The 27127-nt window shown below is 39.8% G+C and overlaps 1 protein-coding gene across 1 annotated transcript in view; it reads left to right on the top strand.

Annotated features, from left to right (window-relative positions):
- DCAF5 (DDB1 and CUL4 associated factor 5) overlaps nt 1–27127 on the top strand; it is a 93158-nt gene that overhangs the window by 63454 nt on the left and 2577 nt on the right. Inside the window, exons 7-8 of the mRNA XM_067557811.1 lie at nt 10845–10911; nt 22049–22176. Of these exons, the coding sequence (XP_067413912.1) occupies nt 10845–10911; nt 22049–22176 (195 nt within the window). The remainder of the gene's footprint in view (nt 1–10844; nt 10912–22048; nt 22177–27127) is intronic.

Here is a 27127-nt window from a genome sequence, read left to right as displayed (position 1 = left end):
TCCTAGTTATTAAATATAAAAGCACTGCTTATGTGCCACTTACTAAGAAGCCTCTCCTCTTCCTTGTATAGGAGCTCTGATTTTGATCAGTGAATGAATACAATATAGTATCTTGTTTGTCTTAGTCAGGAGCTCAGCCCAGCCTAGGTGCTCATACACCCGCACAAGAAAATAAGGGGTGGAGGAGAAAGCAAACTGAATAGGCCAAACTTTGTACATATACATTTATGTAGAAGGCATTTGTATCTTGGTGTTGGGCAGCAATATAAAAGATAGATAAACTTCCTGCTTGTGATTCACTGCTACAATATGTGGTGCGAATGAACAGAATGCTGATAACCAGCCTTTTTTTCCCACATTGTGTGTGTGTGCATTTTGAATCACTACAAGGCCTGTGGTAGTAAAATACAGCTGGTTGTTGCTTGTGTCAAAAAAGGGTTAATTTTTACCCTGTGAATAGAACAAAAAGTGTCTTGAATCTATATGGCATGCCCTCAGACATTACATCACCACTCAGCCTCTTCTGTTGAGGTTACACTGGAGGGAAGTTTCAGGAATGCATCACTTGCTGTACTGCAGACTGTTCAAACTCCCTATAAAGTTACAGCTTTCGTTATGTTTAACTCTGCATGCTAAATTCTGGTTAGGGATGATATGATTTGTGTCCATCAATTAATCAAAACATCAGTGCTGCCCTCCCCCAAACAGGATTAGTTGTATGGCTGCAAAGTTCCATAAATGGAGTATATTGCTGTGGTATAGAAATATAACTTTTCTTATACTTTCCTGCATGTTTTCCAATTAAAAGGACATTTCTCTAAGGAAGTGGTACTTACCAGGGTCTAATTTTTTAAAAAATTAAAGGGCGTCTTCCTCTCTAAAGAGTACATTATGCTTTTCCTGTGTGAAAGGATGCCTGCGTATGAATGATAGCTCAGAGCAACTAATTTCTCTTGCAGCATCATGTCTCAAAATGTAAAGGATCCAGTGCCCAAATATGTTTGGGGTGGGAGGGGTTGTCAAGCTTACATTAAAATATAGTAAGACACTATATTCCTTTTTAAGAGATGAAATTGTGTCTGCCTGTCAGCTTGCTGAATGGCTGCTCTTTATTGCAGATTTTAAATTTTTTTTTTTTTTAAAGAATACAGCTGGAACCCAGCTTTGTATATAGAAGTTGAAGAGTCCCAATTCCATAGCCAAACATTGTTACTTTCAGTGTTGTCTCCCCTTTCCCTCCTCCTTCCATCCCCCTGCCCAAAATAGACTTCATGGGGTCTGGGTCTCAGCAGAAGTGATGGGGAACTTCCCCTTTGATTCTGCTGTCTCCCTTGCATCCCCCACAAACCCTCCTGTCCTGTACATTTCTTCTCCCCTGTTTCCTGCAGACCTTTGTAAGAGAGCTTTAGTTCTCTAGATGTTGAAGTCAACACAGAGAGCTGTACTCCTTCACTCCTCCTAGACTCTGCAGGTGAAGAGCCTTGATTTTGAGGACTTAGAGGTTTGCAGAATTGAGACTCCTTTTATGTGCACCTTAAGAGAACTGCAGGGTCAGGACTTCTCTTTCGAATGATGGGTGTGGTCTAGTCTATTGGGGGGGAGGGGGGGGGAAGGAGGACCTGTTTGCTAACAAAATAGGAGCCAGCTGCAGCTGAATTGGCCTGGTACTGAACTGTTAAACTGCAAGTGTAGAAAAGGACAGACTGTGTTCAGAACCAAGCTTAAAATCTGCTCTTTTTTAGATAGATAGTGGGGAAAAAAGACTAAAAATTTTGTACTCTCATCATTAATAGAATTTCCTATTCAGTGGGTTCAAGAGAGCAGGAAAAGCATGCAGGATGCCTGCAGCTGTAACAATGTGCAGAAATAGTCTACATCTCCCCCTCTTCCTCTCCACATGCATAAAAACTTCTTCTTTATTTTTTTGGGGACATAATGGGATTATTTTCCTTGCTGCTGCAGAAATCTGCAGTCATAGATTTTTCAGTTACTTTTCCTGGTGATTTAAAAATTGTCATGCTTGTCAGTGAGTCTGCAAAATATTGATAAGTTTTTATGACACTTTTATATTACAGGCCTTTACAATTGCCCTTTGGACACTCAATTACTTTTAAGATTGAGATGCATGTTGGGGGTGGGAATAGTAATTCTTTGATTTGAATCTTCAGTGAAGTTCTTTAGTCTCTGTTACACAGCCATCTGGCTTTTCTTTTCCAGTCACTACAGTAAGTTCATTAGACCAGCATGTGTCTCTTACTGGAGAACAATCGATCAATTACTGCAGAAAAAGCTTTTGGAGGTCTTTGTAAGTTGATCAGCACATGGTTAACAACAGTAGTTGATGAATATTTCCTTCTCCAACAGCTATAATTGAACAAACGTATGCAGTGTCTACATTTGTGTAGATATTATAAATGGAGAAGATTCTTCTCTGCTCTTGACTTGCTTCTTGAGGCTAACGGAGGTTTTAAATCTTATTTACGCTACAATTTGAGCCACGTTAAACAATTAAAGAACCAGCTTTAAAAACAGTTTCAGGTTAACACAATTCTGCTGCCTTGTATGAAAAAAGATATATATATTTTTTCTTTTAAGCAAGTGTTTTTGTTGTTACCATAACACCTGGGGAGCCCTGGTCATGGACCAGGACCCCTCTGTACAAACACAGAGCAAAAAGATGGTCCCTGTCCCTAAAAGATTACAATTCAATGTATAAAACAAGACAGATGGATACAGATACATCAACTGATGGGGGAGTACAAGAAAACAATAAGACTGTATTGGCCAGCATTGAGAGTAGTGGTTCACCACGCACCAGCGGCCTGATTGTTGTCAAATTTTTGTGTTGAAAATCTCTCCTCTTGGTCACAATACATAGGTCTGCATGATTTTCAGTATGTCTTGTGCCTTGGCATCACCAGTGGCACAGCCATATTAATGGAATTGGTTTTCATTAACCACACTTAAAAGCTATTTTAGGGCACAAGACAAACTTGTAAGGTAGATTCAGGTGGAGGGCTTTGTGAATTTTCAAAGCCAATATAGGTGTGTTGCATGAATCCTGTATATCTTATTCATAGAGGGCAGGGTCTTGCTTTTTAAAGTGAGTCTTGGATAGCAAAAAACCCCAGAGAAGAATCATCAGACTTGTATTCTTTTTAGTCTTAGTCATGAATTTTATTTTTATTTCTTTATATGCTTTTTACATGGAATGGCTTGGTTTCCTTTTGTTTGATTTTCCAGAGGGAAGGATAGATTTGATATCTGGGCTCAGGGAAAGAGATGGTGAAGCTGGGGAAAAGCCACTTGTTACCTCAGAAGTACAGATAAGTTTAATTAAAGTATCAAACGTACAAATGTTTGCTTGGCTGGGGACTGAAACTTGTATAAATCCCTGAAGTAATGAGCAAGTATGGAATGGAAAGCTTCAGACTCAGTGTCACCATCTTGGCATTTAGATGGTGACTCTAGAAACAAGATGCCTGGTATGAAATAGTGGTGACCAATGGTATCAACCTTCTTTTCTGTCTGGCAAAGTTACCAAGGCTTTTGAAAGATAGCAAAAAATTGTGATTGCTGAAGGGTAATGGATTAAGGAGGAAGCGATGATACTACCATCAAATGCTAAATAATGACCCACATTATCCAGGCAGGCGTAGGCATTACCTGAGTTCTTTCATAAAAAGAACAGGTAATTAGTAAGGATGGGCTGGAAATTTTGCAGACAACAATAGGAAACTCAGCTGATCAGATGAAATCTTAAAATTGGCAACAACATGAATAGGGAGGAATGATTATCAGTTATAGATTAAACAGAGGCAGGCCATTTAGGAAGAACTGCGCCAATAGCTTGTCCTCCTTCAACGTGAGAACATCATAAGCACCATAAGGGAATACCATAAGCATAAGCTTACTTTTTACCTCTCTATCAAGCAATTGTAGAGGTCCTATCCTGGAATGGAAAAATTAACAATAAAAAATGCTACGATAATTGCTTAGTAATAGTCCAATGCAGTTATCTAATCTGTCTCATCTGCCAGTCTCCTCCTCCTTCTATCAGTTTGTTTCCTGTTTTATCTACCCTGTTTTGGATGCACCTTTCACATATAGAATCTAAACACTGTACTAAGCAGACAGTTGTGGTTTCTAGACTTTTAATGGATAAATGACATTTCTGTTGTTCCACTCTGCAATCTATACAAGGTGTCATTAAACAATTACAACCCATACTTGATGAGGCCATATCCTGAAAGAGTTCTTTCCTGAATCCCCTTTCTGACTTCAAACAAGCCCCACTCTCTCCAAGCTCATCATCGCAAGCAAGCTGTCCACAGACCAGGACACACCAACTCAAAGCGGCACCATACCCTGCCAGAACAACAGGTGCAAAGCCTGTAGACCTATCTGTACTGCAAGATGATCAACACCCACAACCCTTTCAAGATCCTAGGGTCCCTGCATGTGCCTATTATAACATGTGATGTACCTTATCCAGTGCACCAAATGCCCCAATAGCAACTATGTAGGTGAAATCAGACAATCACTACGCTCTCCAATGAACTCTCACAGGAAAATGATAAAAGACAAAAACACCATATCACCTGTGAGTGAACACTTTTCACAAAACAATCTGTCTGACCTCTCTCAGTCCGCATACTGAAAGGAAATCTGCACAACACCTTCAAAAGATGAGCCTGGGCGCTCAAATTCATGACTTTGCTAAATATTTAAAGAAAAAAAAAAAGTGTCTGAGAGACACTGAATTTATGACTTATCTATGACCTAACAACCACCCCCCCCATTGCCTTTTCCCTCCCTCTTCCTCCCCCCCCCATGATTGGAGGGGGTGTTAATGGGCCACCTTGAATGGTCCCTTGAAATATGCACTATTTATGCTAAACAATCTGTTCCTCCTTGTATTTGAGCAGGTCTACACTACAAACTTGCATCTGTGCAGCTGCAGCGCTTCTGGTGAAGACACTCTAAGCTGACAGGAGAGAGCTTTCCCATCGGCTTAACTCCACCTCTGCAAGAGGTGTTAGCTGGCAGTGGGAGAAGCTGTTGGTGAGAGAAGTTGGGGGGCGATGGTTGGTATAACTATGTCGCTCAAGTGTGTGGATTTTTTCACATCCCTAAGTGACATAGTTATACCACAGTAAGTGTGTAGTGTAGACCTGGCCTTGATCTGTGACACTGAGTAAGTTTTCTTCAGATCTGAAGAAAACTCTTTGTAAGCTCAAAAGCTACTCTCTCTCACCAACAGAAGTTGGTCCAATAAAAGATATTACTTCACCCCCCTTGTCTTTCTGATATCCTGGGACCAACATGGCTACAACAACTCTGCATACAGAATTTCTATTAAGTCTTTCTAATTTTAACAAATGCTTCTAGGAAGAATTTCCACTTGCCTCTTTTCATACTTTTGATTTGGGCATACAAACTCCCCACTGAGAGAGGGCAAGAAGGGATTAATAGTCTGTCCTGGATACAGGTACTTAAATTCGTTCCACTCTACACATATAAGTGGCATGTCAAGCTTGGGCCCTTTGGTTGGAGTTAGAAATAGGAAGGGAACAGTTAGGAGGAGGGAAGCCTTGGAAGTGGATGCCCTGAGGAGGGGAGCTCGCATACTGAGAGGCTTAAAGGGAGCTGGGTTCACAGGCCTGGAGACTACAGCCAGGCCAGGGAGACAACAGGCTTATGTGCGGAAAGGAAGGCTTGGTCAAGGGACTGACTGATCTCTCAGAGTGGGGGGAGACTGTCCGGTTTTCTGGGGGAAAGGGGAAGCCTAGATATGAACTATATGTTTTTCCTCTTAGGCAGTGGTATTTTGCTAATAGGTTTTTTTGAGATATTTCTCTCAACTTCTTCCATGGACATGTCCTTAGTTTTGTCTCAGCTGTGGCCAGCAGGCATTTGGCTAGCATGACAGTGACACAGTACTGAAAAGAGGTCCTTCATAAATACCAAATTCTCTTGTTGCTTGCACATTATCTACACCTAAGAAAAATGGTGAATTATTACTAGAATTCCAGTGAAATTGTAAAGTAGATGTCAGTCATTTAATATTCTCCATATGAAACGTATCTTCTTTGTTATCTGTTTGAATGGGCCTGTAGTTCTCATGTCATAGGGCTGATTTAATATGATGGAAGGCCCAAAAACAAGTACATAAACGTTAAAAAAAAAAAAAAAAAAAAAAAAAAGAACAAAGTGGGAGTTGAGGGGGCATATAGAATTCCGCTTATTGGGATAGATTTAAGTGACCCTTCCTTACACACATACTTTGCTTTAATCAGTATAGCTGAATGACCATTTCATGGGGATAAGAGAAAGTGGAATTCTCAAATTCTTCAGGTAGATTGCAAGATGCTGAAAGCTTTCCAACAGACGACAATGGGGGGAGGGGGGGGGGAACAAAACCTGAAGGCAGTGGGATTCTAGAATGTGCTAATGTTACTGTTGTGAGACTGCAGCGGCAACAGATCAGATCCCAACTTGTGTATATCAGCTGTGGTAATTTTCTTCGGGAGACATAGGGAGATTAAGGGTGGGAAAAACGGGAGGAGCTGCAGTGGACCAAGAGGGGAGCACATAAGTTGAGAAGTAACTCTGTCAGAGTCCCGGTTATTCTTTAATTCTAAGCATTTGATGCGTACTTACAGCTCTGAGAGAGAATCCATGTGTTCTTCAGCAGTAGATATTAACCACACACGAGTTTTCTTCCTTCTAAGGCAAACTTCTGAATCAGCAACTTGTAGCCATCTAGAAGCCTTTTCTCCTCATTGCTGCTAACCACATAGATGGAGGCTGATCCTTCCCTTTAAAAGAGTGAAATATTTAATTATTTGTGAATTCTTAGCTAATGCTTTTTGGTTAATGGCACATGTGAACATTCTGCATGTTAATATCTAGTGTACTGATCAACTACTGCAGCAAAAATGCAGATTGTGAAGCAGGTGTTTTTACAGGTTGGTGGAGGCTTCTCCTCTCTAACATCTGTGCATGTGAGCTTTTCCCTCCGTGTCTGGCCTGATTCAAAAGTTACCACTATTTCGCTCATCCTCTATTTGGGGGCCCACCATTTATCCTTTGTTTCCTACAACCCTTGTGATTCTGTCGCTGCTGGCTTAACCTCCATGATCATCATCAGCATTGCTCTACAAATCAAATGGTAGAAGATACTCTGTTAGGAGTCAGATTCTGAGGGAATGTGCAAGACAAAGATTCTTGGACCATATATAAAGTGGAATCTAAGCTAACATAACATTCCTTATATGGCTTCAATGGGTGCCTTTCTTTATACCAGCTTAGTCTCCCTCATGCTTTCTGCCAGTTATCAACACACAACCAAGGCACTGTGTGCTCCATGGCAACACTTTACATTCTGCAGCAGTATTAATTCACTCTATCATGAAGTACACCTTATTCCCATTCCTATCCCCCCAATTCCACATAAACACATGTAACTATGATTCATTTAAATACTAATTGATGTAAAAATATTTATTTTTAAAAATAGATGTTTAAACAATCCTGGACAGGTAGCTTATTCACACATCCCACATTTTGGCTCCAATGCTCTTGTGCAGATAGCCCAGATCAGAACTTCATTTCCCCTCTGAATGTGCCAGGAACAGGGGGAGCTTGTAGACGGCTTTAGCAGCTCATCTCCTGTTCCTCAGTCCTTAGTTGCTGCATTGTTCTTCAGCCAACCCAGCTCACATGCCTACACTCCTGCCTGCTCCCTAGTTCCTGGCTGTAAACTGGACTCCAGCTGTGATTCCCTGACCCTTGCTAGATGGCTCCATGAAACAGTGCAGCAAGCAAACTCTGCTATTGTGAGGAAAGCTGGAAAACCAGAGGCAACTACAGAGAAGTCCTGGCAGGGCAAGGAGACCGAAAACAAAATGTTGACTACTGGCATGACAGCAGTAAAATGGCAAATTCTGTGGCAGAAATGCTGAATCCTTGGCCTCTTCTGAAATGTGGCTTTTTGCTCCTACCCAAAGTTCATGGGGTTCTGAGCAAGATGAATGAGGAAGCTCCCACCTCTGAGCTGTTGGTTCAGGCTGTCTGCAGATTTGTGCAGGTGACTCTTCAGTTTTCGCTATTAATGTATTTTGATGGCTATCTCTTCAACTGTAAGGTTAGGCACAACTCACTATTTAAAATGAAAACTGGGAGAAGTGAATTCTGTGGCAAATTCTGCAGCAACAGAATACATCATGCCATGTATGCACCAATATTCCTCACGTCTGAATTTGGCCCACTGACTCTAACGAGTGTTTTAAGCTTGTACAACTTTGTCAATGGGCTAAGAGAGAGGAGTGTAGCAAGAAGTGAATGACTAGCAGGAAAGTTTAAGAAAGAGTAGTTTAAAAAGTAGTAGAGGAACTACTTTAACTTCATCTTGCAGGTGCTTGGCATGCAAGTTATGACAAGTTAGACTCCCTAAAACTTGGCCTCCTAGACCTATGTACATCCACTTACTAAAGTACAGCTAACACTACCACGTACGTAGCATCAGTTTTTCCCATTGTTACTAGGCTCTCAAAGAGGTTTGCTCCTAAATCAGACCCTTAGCATGGCTGCAGCCTGATACATTTTGAAGTTTCCAGATGGGCTGTATGTGTCTGTTCTACCCTTTTATAAATGTTTTTCTTTTGATTTCTCTTCCTCTCCCCTTAATAAATAAATAAATAAATAATTTGGAAGCTAATCTTCTGGTTACTTCTTTTGTAGTACATGTGTTATCTAAAGCAAGATACGAGGTGCTGTGTAAGGCAATAATTCTGGTTGAGAGAAAAACTTGGGACATTATTGTTCAGTATCAGATGCTTCCTGATAGAAGTATTTAAGTTAAGCTTTTTCTTAAACCATTTTCAAGTTATTCAGGATATTTTATCATTTAATTTCAAGCAAGGGCCATTTTTGCCCTGTACTGAGTAGTTTCTGCTTTGACTACATTCTGAGGTAACAAATGCTGATAAGATGGCAACAGTTTGTATAATTTAAACAACAACAAAAAACTTTCCATGTAGCCTTTGCTTGTATAACAAATACCTTCTGCAGAACTGCTTTGTTTCTTGAACTGTTTTTGTTTGGGAGGCTGCCTGCATAAGCCCCAATTTGAGGAGATTTGGCACAGTCTCCTAGCCTGCTGTGGCCTAACATTTATAAGCTGTCATATGAAAGGGAACCGCTTATATTCCTGGCACCAACGGGTCATTTTGGCACTGGTAAACTGCCTAAGTGCCTGAACATGTTGGCTTGTAGGAATTACTCTTTGGAGTGCTTGGCACTGAAAGGAAAGGTCTCTAAGCAATACAGAACTAGTGCACACAAGTTTTGTAAAGCAACTGGTGTTTGATTCATGCTCTTTCACATCAGTAAACAGGCAGATTTGCATTTGCAGGTGCTTACTTGTACCCATATATTTTAAAAATTGGAGCTGGGAGGAGAAAAGCATGGTTGGCTGCTATGGGTCAGTAGGGGGACTGTGAGGGGATTCCGGAGGTCTGATGTTGCATTGTTGTGGCAGCATACATTTTTAACTGTACAGTAATTAGCATATTGTTAACACACAACTCTGTAGCAAATGTTTCTCCATGTAGTTTGGCTTTATTTTTGTTTCTCAGTCCTGTATTAAGATCATGGGACCTGTCTCTTCACCGCCTGCTATAGCTTTGCCTGATGAGTTTGTTTATTCCTAGAAAATGAAAACTAGAAACCAGTTAAACTCAATCCAGGTAAACAGAATTTAACTTCTGTCAGGGGTCAAGAAAAGGCCAAATTTACTTCCATCTCTCTCTAACCAAGCTTTTAAAAAATTGATTTTTGGGGCTACATTGATCAGATTTATACCAGTTTAAATGATGTATAAGTCAGTAGATACCAACAAAGTTACTTTCAGTTTACACCAGAGTAACTGAGATCAGAATCTGCCCCTTTAGTTTACATACCTGTTGTCAATCATCTGAGATTAAGGTAGCTGAGTCAGAGAGCAGAGAGCTTGTTGGAAGATGTGGTAAGAGATGGGTTTTGTGTCCTCTGGCAACTGGAAGGTAGTGAAATGTTCTCCTTTTCAAATGCCCCCTTGTCATACTGCACATTTGCACTATGCAAAGTAGGGACTACCTAAAGTAATGTGCAATGTGCCATTTTGTACATATAAAGCATTTATTTACCCATTATATGCAGCTGAAGGGAGGTGCTGTTTGCAACCACCTCCCCAGCAAAACTATAAGCACAAAAAAAAAAAAGTATTGTGATACACTTGTACTTGTGGCATTTCCTGAAATATAAGAGAGAGCTAGATTTGGTCATTATTCCTCTAGTGAATAACAAAATGTCTCCTGGCAACAGAGAGTGACTTTTTATGGTAATCTACGTCAATGTGTTGGTGGTGCAAGTGGTTGAATGTATGGCACATTTTAGGTGCTTGTGGTTTTTGAGGATGTTTTCTGTGGAAACCCAGAAGGAGAGAGACTCAACAATTTTTGGGTTTAGGAAAGGGTGAGAGGTCAAAGTTCAGGATGGTTGGGTCTAGACCAAAATTGGGTCTAGGATTTTGTTTTGGATCCATCTCTGCTTTGGAGGCTAGACTGTCTAGCAGACCAAAAATAAAACATGGACAGCAGACACTTCCTTGGAACTCTTGTCCTTTTGTGTCCAGAGTTCTGAGATTCTTAGCTAGGGTGGCAACCCAAAACAAAGATAAGTAAAACCTTGAAAATCATGACCAAACAGCTGGAATCCTCTCAATCCACTTTTAAGAAAGAGAATCTAATTCAAATGATGCCTCACTGTAATTTGCTTTATTTTTATATTTTTTTTAATAGTATATCCTCTCTGGCTCTGACGACTTCAACTTATACATGTGGAGAATTCCTCCAGATCCAGAAGCAGGTAAGTTTATATGTGGAATCTAATGAATACTAGTATTAAATGTTAGTTAGTTCTCAAAATATTGCACAACATCATACTGTATTACAGACTGTGCATTACTAGATGTATTCTAGCTTGAACTTCTGCATAATGTAAGTTCTAGAGCTTTACCTAGTCACTCTGTTGCATTGAGGCACGTAACTTGTGCTTGATCTAAAACATATCTTTTTAGAAAAACCTTGACTCTTAATTTGAAGACTTCAAGTGTTTGGAGAATCTACCACTTCCTTTGGTAAACGGCTTCAGTTCTTAACCCTCACAGTTGAAATGTGTACCTTATTTATATTGAATACAATTGAGTATGACCTGTCATGATTTCTTGTGCTACAATTACAAAGTAACGGAGCAGATAACTTGCCTTAAAAGTAAAGTGCAATGTTTTTATTTTATTTTAAAAAGCTGTTCAGGTACACTGAATTATGAGAGCTAGCTGTTATGGGGAGAGTAAGTCATAAAAGGCTCAGCAAACTGGAGAACTTTGGAGAAAATGTGGCCTCTTAATTTTGGAGTGATTGATCAACTTGATTTTGTATAACAATGTATTTTATTGGGATATAAAAATGATGACTATGTTTAGAACATGTTAATATAGTTTAATTTCTATCTCTTTACCTGAATTATATGGATTTGTCCTGCCTCCTCTTCTGACTTTCTCATGCTTTCTCTAGAAGATCACTCTCCTCAATTTCCTATGTAATCTTTGGTTTAAAACAGATTTTTATCTGTAATTACTGTAATAAAATTGTGTAGATTTTTAACTTTTACATTCTAAATTAGGCATGTTCATATATTCTTCCTTTACTTATCTATCAGTTCCTGGATTCAGGATACTGCATTTCTCTGGCAAAAGATGCTGATGGCCTTAATATCTAGAGTATCCAGCCCTCTATTAATTGTCTTCAGCTGTTGATTGTGAACCACACAGTCCTGAACTTGGTATTGAGCAGATTAGCACCTATGTGCAAGAAATGAGATCTAGAGTTAACACAAATTAATGTCAAGTTAATCAACTTTTTTCCTGACAGTTCTTACTGTAACTTGAGGATGGGAGTTAGTAAGCTTTCAACACTTCAGTTACAAAACTAATTGCTTAAGGTCAAATGCAGTAATCATGAGAGGAATATGTTTGTCTTGATCTCCTGTAGCTGGAGTGGTTCTCTTTTTGGAAGAATTTAGCTGATCTTATATTCATGCTGGTAAACTATTCCTGTCTCTCATAGGCATCACTTTATTTATTGATATTATGTCATTCCCTTGAGAAGGCCAAATTTAACTGTCTTGTGCTGCTAATCTGTTTTTAAATCCCCAATGTATTTTAATGTACCCATTGAATATTTCCAGAATTTGATCTGAGAATGACTTTTCAAGACTTCCACTAGTAGTAACATGCTTAGAGCCATTATATATCCCATGGATATTGGTTTCTGTGGTAACTAATTCACCAGCCACCCAGTTCAACCAGGATGAACTGATCTGTAGTTATCTCTCTTCTTCACTCACCTCTTCCTCCACTCTACAGAGAGAGTGGGGGAATTCTCCAGAATTCATGTAGCCTTCTTTGTTGTGGTGAAAGGCACTTTCTTAACTACAGGGCAGTTGTTCCAACCCAGTGAATGGAGTTTGACTACAAAAATTACGAACATTTGCTTTTATTTAATTTTAAAAAATCTCTTGCCACAGGCATGGTGAGGCCTTTTCACCTCATACCATCTCAGCTAATACAGGGAATTCCTTGTGCTCAGTTTCTGACCTCCAATAGGAATCTTAAGAAATGTTTGTATGCCCAGGATCCATTAAGGTAGATTGTGGGCAGTATGACTACAACTGAGTTATGAGCCCTCTTCAACTGATCAGAGACATATTTCCATAGACACGTATTTAATGGAACAGTACTGGTGATCTGCACATAAAATAGTACCTTTTTAGCAACCCTGAAATTGCTTTACAGAATTACAAGATAAGGAGAATTTCACTCCATTACCAAAGTGTAGCCACTTCTAGGATGGAAAGTGGTAGCTGTTTAACAGCTCAGAGCATCACCCCACCACAGATTAGGAGAGTCAGTAAAGAATATGCTGTTTAAATAGAACTGCAAAGGAATTTACGTATGTGGAATGTAACTACTTGTGTTGTCATCTTTCCAGGTCACTGGAGCATACTCTGCTACTCTTGCAAATAATTGTAGGTTAGAGGCGTTCCCCCAGTGGGCAGTCTGAGTCATTCCCTGCTCCACAGTAAACTGTCCAGTGACTTTATTCAGCCTAGTTTTAAATGCCCCATACAATGGGGCTTTCACTGCTTACCTTGAGAAATTTATGTCACAATAGAATAGCTCTTTAGCAGTTAAGAAGCTTAGAAATGTTTTTCTAACTTTTCCCATAAATGTTTTTCTAACTTTTCCCATATATGTTTGATCATTTTTAATAGGGATCCTGTAATATACATATGTAAGTGCCAGCGATCACAATTCTTTCACCCTTTCCCTCTCTCTTTGAAGATGATAGAACATTTGTTCCTATGCTTCCCTCCACATCTTTAGTTCCTACCCAGTTCTCAGTTTCTTTTCAGAAATAATCATGAATGGCTTGGTGAGTGAGTTAGCTAATTCCCTCATTAAAGCTATGGACTCTTCATCGAAGAGTAAACGTGGGCAGAGCCTCAACTTTATCTTTCTTCTAACACAGTGTTTCCTGTAGCACAGGGCACCCTAGCACCATGCTGGGACATTGGTCATTTATTTCAGTAACCAAATACAGTATATCCACAATTTTATATTGGCAGTGAGGAAGGCTGAAGTGAGATTAGATGTAGGCTTCACCCACACTGTTCAGCAAAACTGTTAGAAACTGGTTTAACTGCTTGCAGTTTTTCAACAGAATTTACCATAAACACAGTGGGGAGGTGGGGTGCGTGTATGTGTCTGAGGAATTTTGTTGTTAGTTTGTGATTGGAGAAGGTGATCACTCAGTTGTTTAATTGAAGTGACTGTTACCAAACTTTTGAGCTGCTTAATAAATAAACTCCTTTTCCAAATCTCTCTTAATCCCATTTTTGACTGCAACTCTGTAACTGCTGGCAGTAAGCGGCCTGTCATTGTGGTCCAGTTACTAAACTAATTATGGCAATTTTCAGCATGACTTGCGCAATTTTTCTTCCTTTTTTGCATTGTCCTTGCAAATGCAAACAGTTCTTCATGCTTGAAGTATTAGATGGCAAGATTTGATCGCATTGGAGACAATTTGTGCTTTAAATTCTCAAAATCCCAACATGATTAGTGGAGCTAAATAATAGATTGGTTGCCTCTTATGTTAGTGTCAAATATATATATACATAAAAGACACTGTTAGCTTTCTTGGAAGAGATCTAAGCCAGTGGGAATCTACTCAAGAAATTTTAAGTTTAGAAAGTCTGTGGTGTCTCAGAGGACTAGTGATGGGATATAAATCCCTTCATTTCTAGGACACTGGTTCAAATCCACCTCAGGTCAGTAATGACCAAAACTTTTCCATATTGCACAAACTACCACCTCAGCTATCATTAACAAGGCCTTGTTGGCTTTCTTGGGAGAGAAGGGAAACCCTGAGTGGGCTGTGAAGGCGGATGCTGTTGAGAGGACAGCCTCCAGAATACAGGCATTGCAGCTTGTACTGCTATAGCCAAATAGAAGGTTCAGCATCCAGGACTCTTTCTGGTTACTTACCCCAGCATTAAAATTAATTCTGGAGGATTATTGATCATTGTTAATCGTATGGCGCCAACAATGTGCTAGACACTTTTTTGAGAACTGTATAGCTAAAAACACCAGCAGACATTGTTTCTCTTGACAGAAGAGAAGAGCAAATGTGAAGGGTGTATGCTGCTTCTCCATATTGTTTCCAGTTTATTTCAGTAATAACTCTGACCTTGTCTGCTTGTCAGTGTAGCAACAAAAAGAGGACAGGGTAGGTGAGGTGCTGGCAGCTTTTAGCAACAAAGAATCCTGAGGTAGACACAGTCCTGGATCCAGACACAGTGATTTTTTACTGTAACTTTTTAAAATAATGTTCTTGCTAGCAAGTGATGCTGGAGTTTCACAATCAAGTTGACAGTAACAGGCAGACAGTAACTCCTTCGTAAATCAAATTCCATTGTACTATAGAAACTTCACATTCTAGCATACCTTCATTCATAGGCATGGCCCTTCCCCTAGAGGCTAGGAAGTGATTCACTTTCAGTGTTATCCCAGTAGTGACTTAACCACTTGAATGCAATTAGCAATTTTCATTTATGAAGAATGCTGAGCTGGATTATGTTAGGGTGGAATTTATTCGAAATGCCCCAGAGGGGAAAAGCAAGAATTTTCATCAGCAAATTACCTAGCCCACCTACATTCCAGTCACACTAATCAGTAAAAAACCTCTGTTAATGTTTGTTTGTTTCACAAGAACTCTGTTCACATGAGATACTTACCATTCATGCTAGGTCCTTGTTATCCCCTACAACTTCCCCTGTGGAAGGAAGAAATGTGTAGAAACCCTGAATAATTGGTCATAAATTTGTTGGAGGGAAAAACTGAGTTTATGTAGTATCATACTTCCTGCCCCTCATCCTCAGGTTGGGCGTGTGCAATTTAGGTGTTCTAGCATTCTAGGGAGGGTGGAGGGGCTCCTTCACATGACAGTCCCTTGGCAAACCTCTGAGGAATTAACGTTGTCAGCGTTCATTCCTTTAAATCCTGCTCTGCACCTGCAGACTGTCAAGCATATGGTTTGTTGGAGGGTTGTTTGTTTATTCAAAGAGTGGGGGGAAGCCTCCAATGGTGGGGGATGGCATTAAACAGGGACTCACCCTCTGTGCAGAAGCCCCTGCCCTCTTTAGATGTTTGTCTGAGCTTTCCTGTGGATTTCAAAACATCTCCTGGGTTGAATGGCCACCACTTTGTCCGCATTATAAGCTATTAAATCCCACTCTCTAGAAGGGATGGAATAGAAATCCCATGAGCTACAAGACAGTTTTTTGCTTAACTTTAGCTTCACGAAGGTGTTTTTCTTTGATTTTTTGTTTTTTGGGAAAGAGGGGAGGTGGCAGCACACAAAGTCCATGGTGTGTGTGTTTGGGTTTTTTGGGGTGTTTTTCGCAAATAGGAGGCTATGTATTTTAAAAACTAGAAACATTGGTGTTTGCTAACATATAGAGAGCCAGACCATGCCTGTCCCTTGCATGAGTGCACAAGGAAATGGAGAGAAGGAAGAATTTAGGGAGTTTTACCTCCACTCTTACCCAACCCCCCACGCTCCTATGCAGGAGCCATGCCCAGTCTGGTAACCTGTTTCCTCCTCATTCGTGGAGAGATGAGGCAAGGCCATGGTCCTTCATTACCACCACCATCCCCCACACCACATGGCTCTCTGCGATACAATCCCTCCATGAGCTCACTCTAGTATTGTTCAACTCAAATACAGGACTGTGCCCCAAAGGCACAATGTGGCCCAGATTATTATTATTGTTGAAAAATAAATTAATTTAAATTGGCTTCCTACTATAGTGCCATGACTTCAGTCTAATGGCAATTTGTGGCAAACTGTCAGCAGCTGTGAACATCTGGCTCTTCTCACTAGTTTTCAGCGCTTTGAATAACTTACAAGGCTTCTATGAAGTTACACGTTTGTCTCTGGAACATCCCACTACCTTAAATGAATGAGTAGATTTTTTTCAAAGTTTTAGATGGAAAAGACTTTAGTAGGTCACTCAGTTTGTCCTCAGAGAGCCAGTGGAGGATTGTTCCCTGCAGTAAGTTCTCCAGAGCCTTGTCCAATTTTAAATGATTTGAGTAATGGGGCTTCTATTACTTTTCAGACTATTTCACATTTCAGTAGACTTCCAACATTAGGGCATTTTTCCAGCTAATCTGACAATCTGTTACTTATGTTCATCTCATTACACTTAAGCAACTCCTCTCCACCCTAGAATGCTATAGGTGCCTCAGTGATATCCCTGGTTGTGTGGTCCAAAAATCTTAATTCCTTCCCAGTGCTATGTGGCATTTCAAACTCCTATCTGATTTCAATCTCCTATACCTGTAGATTTTGGTTGACAATTACTCCTGTCCACGTAAATCTCTCTCCTTCAATATGTTTAACAGCATTTCCTGAATGTATTGGCATGCATGTTTCCAAGCGTAGTTGCACTTTGGTATTTCCTGGCATGTCTGTGGTGTTTCTGTCCAAATTAATGTTTACAGCACTGCATAATTTAGTATCAGTGGATTTTATTTCCCTACTGTTAAACCCCTTCTTCCAGATCATTAATAAATATGATGACAACAGGCCTAATTCTAGCCCCTTTGTTGCTTTATTAGACACCTACCAGATTGACACATTGCAGGTTATTACCTTTTGTCTACTGCTAGAGTCCAGACATATTTCATAAATTATTGTGTTAGCCATTTTTAAAAAGTCTTAAATACCCCCTTTTTTAAAGATTAGTAAATAGATTACATTTAAATAGAACTTTAAGTAGGCTGTAATAGCTTGTAGAATTTTGTTTTGTTCAGATTTGTAATCCAAGATCTCTAGCTTAAAGAAACTAACTCAATACAAGAAGAAATAGATTTTACTATAATAATGTAAAATTAAACCAAACCGGTTAGTGCATTTGCCACTGCCGTCTACTAAATGTAATCAGAAATACCCTACTGTATCTCATAAGCCCTGTACTTCAACTCAGAAATGAGTCAAATATGTTGGGACGCTATATAGCTCCTAGTCGATATGGTAATACCAGTATTACTACTACTAATAAATAGAACACCTTAAACAGTTCTTCCTTGGAGCAGCTAGTTCTGAGCATACGAAAGGAGACCTATTCTTGACTCTAGTTCTGAGTAACATATAGGAGGTAGAGAGAGATCAAAAAGTAACTACCACCTCTATTGAGCCACTGAGTAACAGTGACTACAGTATAACTAAACTTATTGTCTTCATGGGAAGAATCATATTAAAACCAAGCTAAACATTTTGATTCCTAACTTTTGGAAAAGAGGATTTTTTTTTTTAAAATAAGGAAGATAATCAAAGAGACCCTAAAGTCAAAAGTGTGGAAATTAAATCCTCAGACTCAGAATAGAAGCAGTTTATATGTGTACTATAATTACACAGGAACATCAAAATTACCATGTAGAGTCAGTCACAGAAGGTATGAATACCCTTGAACAAAAAAGAAATAAGGACAGCAAGAAAAGAACCTGTGTAGTTAAATGGCATAATACAAGAGGTTATTCTAGCCAAACAGTTGTCTTTCATAAAATGGAAATCCAACCCAAGTGACGCCAATAGAAAGAAACATAAATTACGGGAAATAAAACATAAGATGGAGTTAGGAATTTGAACCACTAATCACCAAAACCTCCCAAAATCTAAATATATTAGAAGATGGAACCTATTAGAATGAGTCCGCTAAATCAGTATGGAGTAAAAGGACCAGTTAGAGGATAAGTACATTACAGTAAAGCTAAATAGCTTCTTTACATCAGCCTTCACCATTGTCAGAGACTGAGATGTCTAAAAACCAAGTGCTGCAACAAACTGAAAAGCATGACACACAGATGGATGAGAATACTGTTATGGGTTGAATTACACTGGACCCATAACAAGGTTTAACTGCCATCTTACATTCAGGATAAAGGTAAAGAAGCCATTGTAATCAGATGACTGAAACAGTTAAGCAGCCTCTACCCCAAACACTGGTCCATGTCTCCTGCCAAAATAAAGGCACATCCAAGGCACTCAGGAATTTCAATTGTGGGCAGGAGCTCAGCTGGGCATTGTTTTGGTAAGAATATGTGCATGATATTGAAAAGCAGAACAGCGACAGAAGCAGAGAGAAAGCCAAGCAAACAGTAATAGAAGTACTGGTAATGTGGCCCTGAGGGAAAGCTAGAAGAGAAAGCTTTTGGGGCACAAAGTGCTGGCTGGAAAGGCAGGCTTGGAACAGCCACCAAAGGAAGTGTCTCCTATTTGATTTCTGCTCGAAGAAACATTATTTTATGTATAATTTTTGTAAATAGACAAGATTGTATTAAAGAAATACCTGACTCTCTCTCATTTGTCACCCTAGCTGGAACAATCTAAAAGACCCTGAATTTTTGGCTAGCCAGGTCACAAGGGGTAACAAGCTCATCAGTAACATTGGAGAGCATTAAAAATATTATAAGGGATATAAACATTTGTGTTTGGAAGCACATGCTCACCATTAATTTGATAGCGTTAAAATAACCTGCTCATAGGGAAATTTTTCCGTAATTGTCTATTTTAGAGTTTCTTTCATCTTTCTCCAAAGCATTTGTTACTGGCCACAGGACACCGGACTAGATTAGCCAGATGAGTCTATCTGGTCCAGCATGACGTTTCATATGTCTTTACCTACTAGCAGCTAAAGTGGAGTCTCTATTAGCTCAAATAGTAATGACTTCCAGTTTTGGAGCAGAATGAGTGGAGATCCTTTCCCATTGCCTCTGAATTTCTGAGTGGCCAGGCTTCGCAGCATAGTGACAGCTGTGAAGTTCTGGATAACCATGTATTTAAGATCATCTGCATTTACATGGTATTTTCCAACCAGAGCTCTCAATTTATTTTACAAATTTTAATCTTCAGAACAACTCTGAGGTAAAATAACTAATTTTATCATATTACAGATAAGGAAGCTGAGGGGCACATGGTGAAGTGACTTGCTCAAGGGCATGCAAGAAGCCTGTGACAAACCTGAGAATAGAACCCAAGGTGTCTGACTTGCAAGTCTGTGTTAACCACAAAACCACCCATCCTTTCCTCATTGCATCTCTTGTGCCTGTCTCTTAGGAGCATTCCTAACCCTCTGCAAAGCATTTCCTAATATCAGACTGAGTTTTGTACTAGACTGTGTTCAGCTAGCCAGTGTGTGGAATCAGTGGATGGTTTAAAACTTGCCTTCCAGGCATCACATGTGTTAGAAGCTGCTCAGTAAATGCTTCCAATTATTTACTCCTGAAACTTTTTCCTGCAATGTTTGTGCACCAAACTAAGATAAAACTTCAAGAAATGGACTTGGTGTAAACTTGGACAGTTGGCCTGATCTGTGCCAATGATTGACAACTGTGATTTGGTTGGAAAGAATGCTGTGCAAGTAGGGCAAGTTGCTAGGAATGAATGTGATCATGAATGTCTAGCATGGACAATAGAATGAAAAGGTTGAGGAGTCAAACCCTAGTTTGAAATTAAGGATGTAGGATCCTGGTATGCTTCCAGTTATACCTGTACCAACCCTGTTTATGCCAGTGGGATTCCATTTGCATAACTGGTATTTTCTGCAGAGATTTGCCCAAATGAGTTGAAATGTCACACGGTTCAATCTTGATGACTGCCTGAGAAGAGAGGTTTTGCTCTTATAGTTTAGGGGGGAAGAGCTTTCCAAATTTCTCAGAGGTTACTGGAGTCTTAAATAACTTATCATATGAAGCATTTGTCTCTGTCTTGCTGTTTACTTTCTTATAATTTATGGCCACCTCTCTTCCCTCTTTCTTTCATGCATGTATCTCAAATGTGTTATGTTCATTCTAGTCCCAAAGTTAATTGCATCCCATGCAGATCTAGCATCCCTTCACTTTTACCATTGAAAAGTCCTTCCACCAGAAATAAAGCACCGTGAAACTGAAGTTGTGGAAAGAGTTATTTACATAAAAGGAATAAATCCTACACTTTTTAAATTGAGTAATTTTGTGTCCCTCTCATTTTGGGTTCTTGTCAGACATTGTGTCCCTCATTTATGCATTGCCAAGTTACGAGGTGAGCTTTCATGGGTAGAGGGGTGGAATAGAAATCAGCAGATGAAAGTATTCATTGAGAGAATATATGTTCCACACTATTCATGTAATCTAACAAGTGAAGGCTGCCATAAAAGCTGTATTTCATTTAAGAGGTTGTCCGTCGTCGTCGTCGTCCCGCCCCCAACCCAGCTGCCGTTAAGTGTCAGTGCAGCTTTTCCTACAGGAAATGGCCATTTTATGGAAACTCCACTACTCTCCATTTCAGGAGAAAATGTTCCTAGTAAATTAGGACAACATAGGAATCAAACTACAGTAGCATATTTGTTCTGAAATAGCTCAAGTACAGGGACAAAGGGGGAAAGAAACCTGATGAGCAGAGCCACTTGGGGGAAAAGCAGTTCGCTTTAAACCTAACAAGCACGCTTTGTGTGTGTTTGAAGCTAGGATTGCTGCAGGCAGCATAGAGGTTAGTAAACCGCCTTCAGTTTCCTAAAAGATGCATTTTGACCTCAGGAGTTGTATTTTGTTAAATCACTTTCCTTCCTCTGTAGTTTTCATTTTTGACTTTTAAAGAACAGTTCTGTTTTTGCTCATGTTCTTCATTATGGCATTTATTTATCTGAACATGCAAGTGCATGTTCTCAAACAAATTATATTTATATATAAATATGTTGAAGAATCAATGGTGTAAAAACTGTTATTGGGAAATAGACCTAATAAAATAAAACACAGAGAGCTTTTCTCACTTAAATGTGAATCACTAATGTAGGACCTTACAGGTACTACCATTGTTTTCTGGCACTCCTTTTATGTAGCCAGTGTGGATTAATTTATTTTCCTCATGACAAGGAATAACACACAGTGGAGCAAAATTGCATTGTTCCATTTTATTACCTACAAATTATCTTTTAGTTTTTACCACTGACAAAGGAAGGCACAATGATTGGGGTACCACCCTGCGTGTTTTTCTCTGCCTCAAATTTAGACACTAGTGGGTCTTCTGCTTCAAACAAACCAGTTTCACTTGCAGTTCAGTTAAATATGTTGCTGCTCTTTTATATGATATGCATATGTTTATCACACTTATCCCTGGGTTCTAAAGCCTCCTATGTTTTTTATTTAAGAGTTTGAAGTCTAGTCTCCAAGTGCGAATTTGCTAGAGTTATAGTACCCATCAGAGCTGCATTCTTTCCTTAGTAACTTTATGTGCAAATTTGGTATTCTGCTATCAATATAGGAGTTACAGAATATAGTTAAGATATACTGTTAAATATAGTATGCTCCTGTTCAGTTCCCTTGTTTTTACTTATGTTTTCCTAGGTGGGATCGGTAGGGTTGTTAATGGTGCCTTTATGGTGTTGAAAGGTCATCGGTCAATTGTAAACCAGGTCCGGTTTAATCCCCATACCTACATGATTTGCTCCTCTGGTGTTGAAAAGATCATAAAGGTAAGAGAACAGTCATTGTCATAAAATACATGTCTCCTTTTAAAAACTGATATTAACAAAATGAATATGCTGTTTCAATGACTCATTCTCTTTTCTTCCAAAAGGTTTGATACTAAGGGGCTAGTCCTTTTATCCATCTGACCACAGACAGGGTGTGTACACCACAAGTTGTCATTACTTCATAGCAGGGCTCTCATAATATGGACTATATTTTAATGGAGAATCTGTCTTGTGGACATTTTCCCCTTCGTAATCCCGTGCCCTCCCATTCATGATCGTATTCCTGTGGCAACAACAGAAATTGCATACATAGAAAAGTAACATTAGGAAAGCGTGGGGTGAGGGGTTAGCTTTTTTTTTTTTAATATAATTTAATTTAGCATCTGAGTATTGGACAAGAGTTAGAACCATGTGACCTGCAGAAACTACATGGAATGCTGAGGGATAACCTATTTTGCTATCAAGTATTTGTCTTGGGGGTACAGGATAAATTGGCTTCTATTCCTGAGTCATCCTAGGTGTTTGTACAGCACCTACCATGCTTTGCTTACCACTATTGCAACAGAAATAAGTAATTCAGTGTCACTGTTCATGTTGACAGACCTAGACTGACCAAATTTCTAACCACCCTACTTCAAACAAATTGCTGAAAGGCTTTGTAAGATTCTTGAATGTACATGGCTGTAATTGAGGTAGTTCAAGTATAAGTAAATGCTTTTAGTCAGTTACAAATTGACTGATCTTAACCCTGCCAAGGAATATTTTAATAATGTGCAATTTAGGGACTAGACCTGGCCCAAATCCTTGGGAGCACAGCCCAATGCCCATTTGTGTCATTCACATTCCAACTATTAACAGCGTTTAGAATTTTATCCTAATTCCACTTTCTTCTTCGTGTCTTCCATGGGCACTTTAGTTTGTTCCTCCACTTCCCTCCTCTTCTTTCTTTTCATTTTCATCTATATTCTTCTGAAGACTTCTGTGTGTTAAAACAAAAGAAAATATCTGGATTGCATCATCCTAAGTATGGATTTTGACAAGGTGTGTCGTATAGTCTTAGAAGCTTATTGGCTTTCAATTTCTAACAGACTGCCTGTTTCTATTTAAACGCAATTCTGCCGGAGGATTTTTTGGCTCTGTGAACTTAATTCATGCAATATAAAGTCTCTCTTTTGGATTCTGGATATACTGATCCTTCATCCTGTGAATCCTTTCTGTATGACTGTGCTTGGTCTGCTGGATTAATTTTGGCATAAATACATCCTCTGTGTTGTGTTTGTGTACTTTTTTTTTTTTTTTTTTCTTATTTTTCTCTTTGCTTAATGGTTAAAAGGTTGGTTCAATTAAGTGTCCATTCAAAGGTTGTGTAACTCTTTCGAAGACCACTCTGCTCCAGTACTTCTTTTAAAAGAGAATTTCTGTTGTGTCTCAGTGTGTGTGATGGAACTTGCTTATCTACTTTGAAAGAAGTGGAGTCTTTTTAATATCACAAGTTGGAAACAAATCAAGGGGGAAAACGTTTTAATAAAATCCAGGCAACTCCATACATGAAAGTGGCAGAACTTCTTGCCCTTTGGTTGTTGTACATCAATCTGGCTCAGCTAATTACGTTTTTGGGTTCAAGTCTGTTACCAGCACTTGAACTCATTTCCAGTGCACTTGAAGTACTGCAGGTGAAGGTTGCTAACCTATTAGAGATATCATCTTACATAGCAGCAGTTATCAAACTGATCAGCAGAGCAGTTGCTCATCATGGAAAGCAGGTGGTGGCTGCTGCTGCTTGTTTCCAGCTCCTGTAACAAGTGCACAGGCTCTTCATTGCAAGGAAAAACCTGGTGACCAATAAAAGCAGCTGCCTGTAAAAAGGAAAAAGCCAGCTTAGCGACCTCTTCTAAGAGCCCATCCTGTGTATTTGGATGAGAGGATGCAGGATCTGCCAGAGGGAACGATGTCCAGGAAGCAAGGCAGTCGATCAGTCTGTCTAGAGAAAAAAGGAAGAAACGGACCAGGTGGATGAGCAGCTTGAGCAGGAAAGTAGGGAATAGGCATGTGGAGGGGTAGACAAAGAGAACAGCACCAGGTGGCAGAGATGCATGTGGAGGGGAGAGGCGGCCAGAACAGGTGGATGGAAAAGATGAGACGAAGAGCAACATGAGATGGTTTTTTATTACATTAAAGATGCTCAAAATGCATATCCTTTCCTACTGTGACTCCTTCATGTAAGCAGTTCCTGTAGCTATCCTGGGGTTGTCATGATATTGCAAATGAGAGGGAGATGCACAACTGACCTCTGGAGCTAGTTTTCGAATCATTTTCAGAGCTCTGCTCTTCCCTTCACTGCTGCTTGGAAAAATCCATTTATTTATTTATTTACTTATTTACTTATTTATTTTTTTATTATTTTTTAAAATGAAGATCTAAAGACAATCTTTCAGCTATTGACTAGTGTTTTTATTTCGTCAGCTGTAGGAAGTCTGTGATGAGTTAAAAATATGGATACAAGCAGTTGTTTGTCTGGGTGTTAATTTTTAGCCTAGCTTGACTAAATTTAGCACTTATTGAAGAAAGGCACTGCTAGCTCCAACATCTAGGTATAATACAGACAAGTTATTTGAGATTTCCACACACTTCTGCAAACACACTTGCTGTTTAAGTGCTTGGTCCCAAATAAAGGCCAAATTAATCTCTGCTTTAATTTCAATAAAATCTGTGGTGTTACTCTAGAGGTGGCTTTGGCCTTTTTAAAATATTTAAAAATGAATCCACATGAATATAACTCATTGGCTTGGACATGAAAATATGGCATTTAAGAACCTTTAAATTCAAATCTGGATGCTTATTTTGAGAGTATAGTTAAACCCTGAGTATTTCAAATGCTCTGATTGAGACCCAACGTGCTCATTTTGCTCAGGATTCAAGTGTGTTTGAATCCATATTACCAGAGAGGAAATGCTGGATGCATTAACCCATGGATATGCCTCTCTCTCTTTCCAAGTGCAGACTTCTGAAAGGAGGACATGATTTTGAAGGGTGTAGAAGTGAGTTAAGGTACTGGTTTCATAGCTGTCCTTTGCAGCCTTATTTAGCTTACCATCTTTCCTACAAACTTCATTGCAAAATACTTTACAATTAAATGAATAAAATAGGGTCTGCCACAGAGAGGTGCAGATGACAAGAACTGCAGATGAGGCATTCCCACCAGCACCTGTGAAATTCTGGGAAGGATCACACAGAGGAGGTCTGTGCAGCTGGGCAGGGGATGCTGGGAGAACAGAGAGAATGTCCATAGGGGATAAACTAAAGCAAGTCCAGGGAGAGTTTTAAGAATGAAGGCCCTTTTGCATTAAATCCTAAAACGAATGGGAGCTTTGGATTTGAGGATGAGTGATGTTGTCCCACTTGTCTGAAAATTACCAGCCTATCAAATATAGGAAAATTTATTCACCCTTGTTTCTGTGGTGACAGCCATGTAGACATTAGCTTATCTGCTGCTGCTTGGTAGGATAATTTGATGTAGTCAGGTGGCTTTAATTATTCTTGCTTATGTAAGAAGCATAGCTTTTCAGTTATTTTGACATGGTGTATAAATTATGTACAGTATTTCATGGATGTTTCTGGATTATTACCTCTCCCCAAGTCTGAGACCCTGGGGCCTGCATTTCTCTTCCTGTAAATAATAAATGCAGCTCAGGCTTGTATGTAGAGTTCCAGAGCTCAGTTGTGTCCCTTGCAAGATCATCCCAACATCCCATCTCTGACTAGGCAGATAATTCTGCACTTTGGTATCTGTTGCCATCTCAGGTTTTAAAACCAAATTTGGGGCAACTGTGAGTAGTGTTCATCTCCTCTCATCTTTCTACTGGGAGATAAATTATTTTATGGATTGTTGCCTGCAAAGCTTATTATCTTCATTTCTTCCACATCCCTCAATGTGGCTGTCACCCAGACAGGACAAAAGGGCAAGGCATTTAGTTTATGAAGAAACCCAGCTCAGGTGCCACAAAAGGAAACTCTGCCCCAATTGCTTCCAGTCTGCAGACCCTCACTTTGCCAGGAAAAGTGGCTTATTCTGATTGGCTTATTGGGACTTCTGCATTTCACCCACCTCCACACACCAGACTCCTCCAGAGATACTTCCACAAGAACAGGCCAGATCATTTTTCTTCAGTTCTTAGGACCTAGTTCCCGTTCTTTACAATCAGGCATTTTTTTGGGAAGAAATTCAAAAGTCTCGAAACTTCCTCCTCCCTTTCCTCTAGGCCAGTTGTCTTCAAACTGTGGGGTGCACAGAGGAACATTCAGGTAGGCATGGTGGGGCCCAGGCCAGCCCCCATGGAGGGGCAGAAGAGGGAGTGCCACCCAGCCACGCCCTGAGCCGCAGCTCCTGACCCCAGCCACAGCTCTGGTTTCTGAGGGGCACGGAATGGGTAAGGGGGGTGGTCGTGGACCAAAAATGTTTGGGGACCACTGCTCTAGGCAAATGCACCTCACAGGGGAAAAGCTCCAGGGCCTGCCCTCTGCCCCCAATTTCTCAATACTAAATGTCATATTTCAGTCTTTCCTATGCCTGCAGAGTGATCAGAAAGATTTTGGTGGTAGTAATATCCAGGCTATGGACTCATTAATCATTAGCAGGGTGTGATCGTGGTTAGTCCAGATTCACGGTTTTGTCTTGTTGCTCCTCCATCTGGGAATAAAAAAAGATCTGTTCTTTCAGCAAGGAAACCTCCACCAGCAATGTACTCTGCACTGGTAGCATAGCCAAGAGTGTTGACATTGACTGACTCACTTTTAATTTCCCAATATCACTGCCCAGCTCCCATTCAAAGGTAGCAAAACTGAATATCTAAACATTTGTACTTTCTTCTTTTTCATGAGAATGCAGGAGTGGGGATCTTTTTTTTACTAGATCTGCTGCAGTCACTTGACCTCAGCGACAACAATCTCTTAC

Source organism: Emydura macquarii, unplaced genomic scaffold, assembly GCF_026122565.2.
Source record: "Emydura macquarii macquarii isolate MOO-44397 ecotype Brisbane River unplaced genomic scaffold, CSIRO-AGI_Emac_v2 contig_1876, whole genome shotgun sequence".
In the NCBI taxonomy this organism is placed as follows: domain Eukaryota; kingdom Metazoa; phylum Chordata; order Testudines; family Chelidae; genus Emydura; species Emydura macquarii.
Note: the sequence above shows the minus strand (reverse complement) of the source record. Positions and strands in the feature narration are given on the sequence as shown.